The 8,697-nt window shown below is 42.1% G+C and overlaps 1 protein-coding gene across 1 annotated transcript in view; it reads right to left on the bottom strand.

The window, feature by feature from the left end:
• The window catches only part of AKAP13 (A-kinase anchoring protein 13), a 234,237-nt gene that overhangs the window by 79,621 nt on the left and 145,919 nt on the right, over window positions 1–8,697 (bottom strand). Inside the window, exon 10 of the mRNA XM_018567558.1 lies at window positions 7,868–7,984. Within this exon, the coding sequence (XP_018423060.1) occupies window positions 7,868–7,984 (117 nt within the window). The remainder of the gene's footprint in view (window positions 1–7,867; window positions 7,985–8,697) is intronic.

The raw sequence follows: 8,697 nt of genomic DNA, 5'->3' as shown, positions 1-8,697 counted from the left end.
GCGGGGGCGGCCACACATCTTTGTACCGTGCAGACGACGCTCTAGTGTGAACAATGCACATTGAGGGGAAATTTATCAAGACTTGAGCAGACAAAAGCTGGAGCAGCTGTGCACGGCAACCAATCAGCTTCTTTTATTTTCAAATCTTAACTGAACAAACTGAAGATGGAAGCTGATTGGTTGCCATGCACAGCTGCTCCAGATTTTGTCTGCTCCAGTTTTGATAAATTCCCCCCATTGTTTTTTTATGTTTAGCGCGTACAAATACGCACGGAAAACCGTTCATGTGTGAATGGAGCCTAAGAATTATAAAGCAAGCATGATTTTTGACTTTCCTGCAGCAGTAGTAGAGCTTTGTGCCGTGCTAGCCATCGATAAATGCAGAAAGTCTGGAATTTAGGTGACACCCATCTTTGGCTAACTTACTAAAGATGCAAGCTTAGAGCCCTTTCACAATGGCATTCTGACCAGGTCTGCCTGTCACTTTCAGGCAGATCTGATCAGAAGCCCAGTGTTCTTCTATTTGTTGCTGGATCTAAATGGATGCGTGTCCATTACACCCGATTACCCCTGACTCCACCCAGGTCTGGAAATCCAATCAGAACAAAGTTCCGTTTTGGTGGACCTGAGTAGCAGTTTGGGCGTTATCTGATGTAAACGGACACATGACCATATACATCGGATTCCCCATAGGCCACCAAACCTTTTTTTTAACCCTTGCAGTTGGGCTAACTCCACACTGTAAGGGTTACCTGCTCGTTTGTGTTATACCCACCTGACCTGCAGAGCTGGCTTGTTCTTAGACCGATTCTTTCAGCCTCCTCCCTCTACATTGCAGCGGTCTAAGTTCCCTTAAATCATCACGTTCTATACACTATGTAAAGACATGAGAACACCAGGGAACATTCCAATGCTGCAGCGTATGGGGAGAGAGGCTTCACAGACCAGGGGAGCAGGGAGCTGGCTCAGATGTTCATTTGAGTATAACTTTTCATTTAGTATCTAGACAAAAACAAGCAGTTAACCTTTGCAGTGCGGGGGTTTGCGCTACTTCAAGGGTTAATAAAAGTTTTGCCCGGAGTTGTTCTTTAAATATCTAACTTTCTTTTTTCGTACTGAAAATAATATGCTGAACCTACAAACATGTATATATACAATGGTCAGTGCTCCTAAAAAGGGCATAGAAGTATCAAGCCACCTATTACAGATTTATAAAACAGATCTTTATATTGGAATAGTGGGTACGTTTGAATTTAGCACTAAAGAGGAAGTGAACCCTGGAAACAGAGAGCAAAGTCACCAATATTGCCTGTCATCTCCCCGCAGCAGATTGTACTCCCATTACTGGTTTACCATGTCTGGTTGCTGACCAGCCTGAAGTACTCCCATCATAACTCCATACAATGTTCAAGGGATTGTAGTCCACATACATGATTCCTCTTCTTAAGCCATGATGAAGGGGGTGTTTTGGACTCCTGAAACATGGTGGCTTCCCTACTAGATAATATCCCCTGACCCTAATAGAATAAAGTCGTATCTGGACTATTTCACTTGGTGTGGCGCTTGCTATATCTGCTTTGTTCTGCACAGTGCCTCTGTGAGCATCACCAAATCTTACTCCAATTCTCCTGACACTAGAATTCAGAAGCAGCAGTGCCTTATATCTCACACTGCGGACATACAGCTAAAAGGAGAAATGCCTAGACACACTCACGTGGCAGAAAGTGCACTGCTATTGTTCAGGAGGAATTGAAGACAGAGTAAAGCTGGCCATACACTATGCAAATTTGTCGAAATTCGCACAGCGAGTGCTGCTGTCGGCACCCTTCGGGCCAGCTCCTGAAGTAGCGCACTGACTGTGCACATTTTGGCCCGCATCCCTTGATCAGCTGGTCGAAACAGCTGGTAGGAAAAATTTCAACCCAACAGAGCCGTGCAGGTATTCTGACAGTGGCCGCTGCCAGAATAGAAAAGAAACAGTGGGAGATTCCGCCATCAACGCTCATACGCGTTGATGGAGGAATTGGTTCCATGTGTTTGTTCAGCCCGTGGGTTGAATAAAAAAAACAAAACACAAAAACTAGAACACTATATGGCCAGCTTAAATCTTTTAGGGAACTGCTTAAGCACCAGTAACATTATAACATGGCAAACCGTCACTTTTTGAGTTTAGGTCTACGTTTAGCCCTCATTCACACAGATCTGTACTGCGTGCACGGCCCGCTCCCGGGAAGGACAGGTGCTAGCGTGTGATTTGTACGCAGCAGCCTGTCCTCTCTATGGGAGTATGCCGCCCTACGCTCACCACAAGTGCAGGTCCGTACGGCTGTGGGTGTTTTTGCTCGGAGGCAGACAGGATCCATCCTGTCAGCGTACGAGTACGGACACCCACACGGACGGGCAGTTCGGTGTGAGCGTAGGGTGGTGTACGCGGCCGTACGGTCCGACCATTTCTTGCAGCTTGCAACTAAGCACTCTAGACCAATGACTTTCTAATGGAAGAGTGGCTGTCTATGGGATAAGCTACACAGCAGCTTGTAATAGCTATTAACTGTAGATGCCAACCTACTAAAATTCATAGGTCATCTATGATGGGTGTCTAAGTATGGGAACTATGTACTGTAAAAGTATTATTTTTCTGTTTGTAGAAACACATGTATTGTACAGTAGAACAGATCACATCTTATATTCTGTAACTCGTGCTTATAGTAAAAACTGTTATTTCAGGGAAAACAGATATGTCGCACTGCGATAGGCCTAATTAGTGTCCTGCCATCCATCTAGTGAAGGTAAGTAGTTTTGAAAGCTAGAATTTTTCCCTTTTTCTAATTCTTGTTTTTTTTTTTTTAGATTATTGTTGTTGCAATGTTACTGCAGTGATGTATACGGTTATAAGAATGTACTGAAGAAACTCAAACCCATATACACAATTCCAAATGAAACATTCTGTAAAGTACCCCTGTAATCCACAAACATGGACGGCAACACAATTCTGCGAGTCCTACACTGTATACATAATATGGTAATGTGACATTTGGATTGAGAGTCACAGCAAATGACTCAGAAAGCTTTGCACACAGGAGTCAGAGGCCAGACTAATTATGACTGCTTACAGAGCAGACATGATCTTCTGTACGTACTGACCTGACTGAGAGATTGAAACATAGTGCCCTGTACTCGTCTACTGAAATTAATATTGAATCTTATTCCATTGGAACAAATTAATATTGTATTTACTTTTGCCATGCTTACTATAATGTTTGAAAAACCAGATAACATTATAAAGTAAACATGTCATCCAAAATGAAAGCACCCATTGGATTAAGCTGCAGCGCACTATATACTGTATATTTGTATTCTTATTATTACCTCACAAGAACCCTACTGTAGCTTTTAAGTTCATGCCACATGCAACGGCGCAAAGCTCTTTTGGGAGTGGCCATATTGCCCTCTGCGTGTCACAAATCAGAAGTAGGGCTATCAATCACACTTGGATATGGTGTGGATGGGGTTGGATGCACTCCTGATCATAATGATCAACATTACCCCCCATCTGAGGAACCAATATCAATGGACCATGAGCATAAACAAACGGCCAAATAATATCCTTGGCCACACTATAAAAGGAGTTGTGCTTGATAGAAAGCTAAGCAGTCTATAGGTTTACATAATAGAAGGTATCCTTGTACATTTGTATCTGATCCTCATTAACAGTAGTACCAACTCAAGGCCATTAATGTCATACTGTACATCCTTCTCATGCCCATACAGAAACAGTATATATCATAACAGTTGTTCACCCGACACAGAACTGTAGACCAGACAAAAGTTAAACAAAAAAGTTAGTCATGGAGATTCCTATCCAAGGGGATATACAAAATATTATTGCTAATATTGCTAAAGGGGAAGTAGGGCTCCCAATCACACTAGCATTTGGTTTGGATGGGGCTGGGTGCACTCATGATCAAAATAGGCCAAGATCAGCAATGAAAGAAAATATGGTCTCAAAAATCAACTCAAATGTAACACATGGTGAGTCCGTTGCAGGATAATATGACCAAACAATATACAATGAGCAAAATGATTTGTTCCAATCCAGAATTCTCGTATCACAGTGACTCCAGAAAATATGTGTAATAAACATGTGATAAAGTACAGTATCAAATAGGATCCCAAAATATCAGCACTTGGAGCACTGAACATAATATAGAAGAAAAGTGGATATATATAAAAGCATTTTTTGTTTGTTTTTTTTTTGGTTTGGGACTTCATCTGCTGAGAATTATAATTTGTATCTGGAGTCACTGTGATACAAGAATTCTGAATTGGAACAAATAATTTTTTTTGCATCCTACCGTGTGAGATACTGTCATCACATATGGTTAATTGTTCCACCTTATTTTGCAGCAGATAAATGTATGGGCTTTTGCACATTGTATATCGTTTGGTCGTATTATGCGGCAACGGATTCACCATGGGTTACATTTGAGTTGATATTTGAGACAATATTTTGAGTTTCACATAGATTAAGCGCAGCATATTAGCATTCACAATCACACAGGGGTCAACACCACACATATTGTTGCAGCTTGTCTTAGCAGTGTGAAGGTTATTCCAGCGCAGTTTTACCACGTTAATTAGCATTGAAAGAAAGCACACTGAATGTTTGAAAAGAAATCAATCTTCACATGTAGTGAAAAGAGCCATTATCTCTGCCACTGGATATAACAAAGCTAAAATTCTAGGAGATCTGCACCAGCCCGATACAATGGTATTTATAAATGAGAACTCTAGGAGACTGGAAAGGGTCACTTTAAAATCTACCATCAGAATATCAGGTAAAGGGGCACACAGCGTCAATGCCATTATATGCTGGAGGTACAGTTCCCTCTGTGCTGTGTACACTGGGTTACCAGCAGTCTAAGGTCCCTAGTCAATATCATCAGCTATAGAGGACTGCAAATCCCAGCAATACATTATACAGCAAAGAAGAATACTACCATCAGCTACAGAGGGCTATAAATCCCAGCAACACATTAAACACCAATGCAGAATACCATCAGCTGTAGAGGACTACAAATCCCAGCAATACATCATACAGCAAATAATATGAAGCTACATCCTGGTTGTTGCACTGGGGTGCCGGCATGATGTCTGCAGCTGAGGGTCTCAAGAAGGCTGTGGAGGGTCTCAGGTGGGCTGTTCAGGGTCTCACCAGGGGTCCAGATGGTCTCTTAGGCCCAGGGAGGAGGAGCTGTGCAGCCAGCGCTGTAAACAGGTACCACGGGGTTCACAGGAAGGCTGCTGAGGTGCCTAGCAAGCACAGGACCTCAGGCAGCCACTACAGTTTACAAATTTAAAGCTTGGGTATCAGTGTTTAGTATCGGGGCATTTTTATGAGTACAAGTACCCAATATTGGTGCATCCCTACTGACAGGAGTTCTAATGCTCCATTCTATCCAAAACGAAAATAAAAAAATATTGGCTTCAGTTGCAAGATTTTAAAGGTCTTAATACCATAACAAAAAGATGAGACACTCGGCTGCAACCAATCAGAATTCATCTCATACTGGTCTGACTTCATTCAAGTGCAATCTAATTGCCTCTGCACTTAAGAATTTGCACTGAAAAGTGATGAACTCTTTGCTGTATATAAGTCAATTTTAATACCGTTCTAGCGACATGTCATGTCAGCTTAGCATGGATTAAATATGCTGATGTTTGCATTAACAAAACAACAAAATCTACAAGAAGAGAATAAGGGGTTTGTTTTAGATTGCGCCATTATTCTTCCATTAAAAAAAAAGCCAAGGATTTATTGGCACTGTATAATGAACTTGCTTGTGGATAGGAAGAAATAAAAATTGGATAAGGTGATATATTCATGAGATGAGGATTGTTCACCAGGGGACCGGCCTTAATTCTTTCCATGTACAAGTTCGGGGTTTTTTTTGCTATGAAGAAAAGTACAATCTAACGTATGAAAAAGAAAAATTATTATATAATCTGCACATAAGACTACCTACAGAGATGACTGGCAACCAATTCAGCCAAAAACGACCTGGCTGTCTAAATGCCGGGGGGCGGGGGGGAAGATATTATGGAAATATATTATGTAAGCGAAAAGTTTAGGATCTTCCAACCATCATGTCTTACTTTAAGACGTTTTTGGAAAAAGGCAGACAGCGATCATTTCCAGGTCAGCGATATTCTTCTGAATAACACAAACTGCACCAGAATTAGACAGAGTGGAAAGTTATGTACAATGTACTCTACTGTGTTCATCATAACATGCTTCAGGCACTCAGAGTTGAAGAAGGAGCTTTCTAGGGTCTTATAGAAGGGAGTCTACATAGCAAAGACCATACGACTGTTACAATCTCTTACAATGAATGCTGCTCATTGATGTTTAAATGATTTACTTTCCTACGGAATTAGTTGGTCCCCTGGGCATTGGTCCTGATCTCACTGTTTTAGGTTTGCTCCTTCACCTTGCAGGGTCCTATGGAGCCAACCTTGTGTGTGTTAGAAAGCTGTGCGCGTCTCCACAAGCGCACACACACACAGCAAGGCAAGCCAATCCTCTCTTCCCCACTCCTCCCTTCTCCATTCTAGTAGATGCATAGCTGCTGGAGAATGTGCTGTCCCTTGTGATCTTGTACTCAACAGGAAATTCAGGGAAGCTGAGCTGAGAGAGTTGGAGCCAGCTGTTTGGGAAACATAATGACTGCAAGTGTCTGTGCAATAATTAGAAAAAACTAAATATTTGCTGGTCAATATATATTTGTATGATCTGCATTTATTAGTGCAAAAAAAGTTTGAGTTTAATACACGTTTAAGTAATCAAGTTTGTATCACATCAAGCAGCAGGAAAAGAGATGCAAAGGACACTGGGAATCCAGGAAGTTAATGAAAGTGATGGGCAGACAGATTTTTGGCTGATTTATGTTGACACAAAGAACTACTGCATGCGAGAGTAAGAACAAAGGCTCTGCCATTAAAGCAAACACTGGGAAGAGAGTTTACATACTGAACAGCTCGTCTAATCCCTTATACAAACTACATCTTTACTTGCAACCACAAACTATGGTCATCAGCAATGAACATACGAGGATGGGATATTTTAACTTTATATGTGAAACCAAACAGTGGAGGCAAAGCTTACACCTTGAAGTCTCAGAGACCATGAGATGGGGCATCTTTGGTACGGGGCTCTACATTTTGCCAATCACCAGTAACAGTTAAACATGAACGGAGCTGAGTTTTATTTGATAAGCTTTTCTTAGCAAGAGTGCACAACGCCAAATGAACCGCTGACATCACAGTCTAAATATAATGTCCCATGTACAGAAACAGGAAGCCTGACCAGATGCATTCACAGAATAGTTTAGACAGTTATCTTTTCTCTGTCTACATCATCTGGGATTTTTTTTTATGGGGGAAGAATGAAAGAAGAAGTAGATAAAATGATGTCATGATGTCAAGTTTAGACATTTGATGATTGAGGACGGATTTTTTATTTTTTTTGTAGTCACACTTGCCATAACATCAATCTTGGAACCGCTACCAATGCGATAAAATTCACAGGTTTATTTCTAAACACGTGTTTTATTATAATAGTCCTCAACTCACAAAGATACGACTTGGCTTCCTCTTCTGTGAGACAAAACACTACCAAATCTGAAGTTCCATGTCTGAGCATGTGCAACTCTCTAAAGAAAGAAAGACTTCAGCAAATCCTTATTTGTTCATTTTGGATGCAGTGGAAACCTGTTTGAATGTTGGGTACAACTAAAAAACATGAAAGGGCGCAATAACCTAGGTGTGTGTGTGTAATCATAATAAGAATGATGTTAATGACACTTACATTGGCGTTGGGGGACTGGAGGAAAGGAGACCTCTGATGGGGATCGAGGTGCTCGATGGAAGAGCCTTCAGTAGGTAAATGACCAGCAAGGGAGAGCCCGTCCAAACGAGCGGGTAGCTGAAACCGGAGGAAGAAAGATTGCTGGAGGTCTATCCGTGTCCCTGCTATGTCTGCGGGGGTAGGGTTGAATGGGACTCGGCGGCTTCTACAGATGGGATGGCAGCTGCAGGAAGCACCCCTCGGTGAAAACTCGAGTCTTGTGCCGGTCAGTGTGAGGAGTAGTGCGGCATGTGGGTCGCTGAACCAGCGGCAGTGAATGAACGTTGTTCCGGTGTCAGTCAGTGGCAACCAAGTTCCTGATGTGGTTGAGAAGTTAATGAGGGGGGGAGCAACGCGTTTCGAGAGTTTACCTCTTTGTCAAGCTCATATGGAATGATGAATGTTGGGTAGGATTTTATTGTTTTCTGTGCCCCAGTTACCCAAAGTAAAAGGACAATCCCCCTGGTGGGGATTATGGAAAGACAAAAATTTGAGATTCTAAAGTTTCTCCACTTTTAAGGCCCCTTTAGCATGGAAGGTCAGATCAGGTCCGCCTGTCAGTTTTTCAGGCAGACCTGATCGGATGTCCACCGCAAGTCAATGGGCAGCCGAGTCTAAACAGACGGGTATCCGTTTATCCCCCAAATCTGGCCAGGTCCGGAAAAAAAAACCCAGAACAGTGTTCCATTTCGATGGACCTGATCATGCCGGATCAGAGTTTTCTGATGTAAATTGACATGTCCATTTACATCCAATTCCACATAGAGCGATATGGGGTCCAGTCATCGCAA

Source organism: Nanorana parkeri, unplaced genomic scaffold (genome assembly GCF_000935625.1).
Source record: "Nanorana parkeri isolate BGI_ZX_2015 unplaced genomic scaffold, ASM93562v1 scaffold1062, whole genome shotgun sequence".
Classification (NCBI taxonomy): Eukaryota; Metazoa; Chordata; class Amphibia; order Anura; family Dicroglossidae; genus Nanorana; species Nanorana parkeri.
This window is presented reverse-complemented; position numbering and strand designations above follow the sequence as displayed.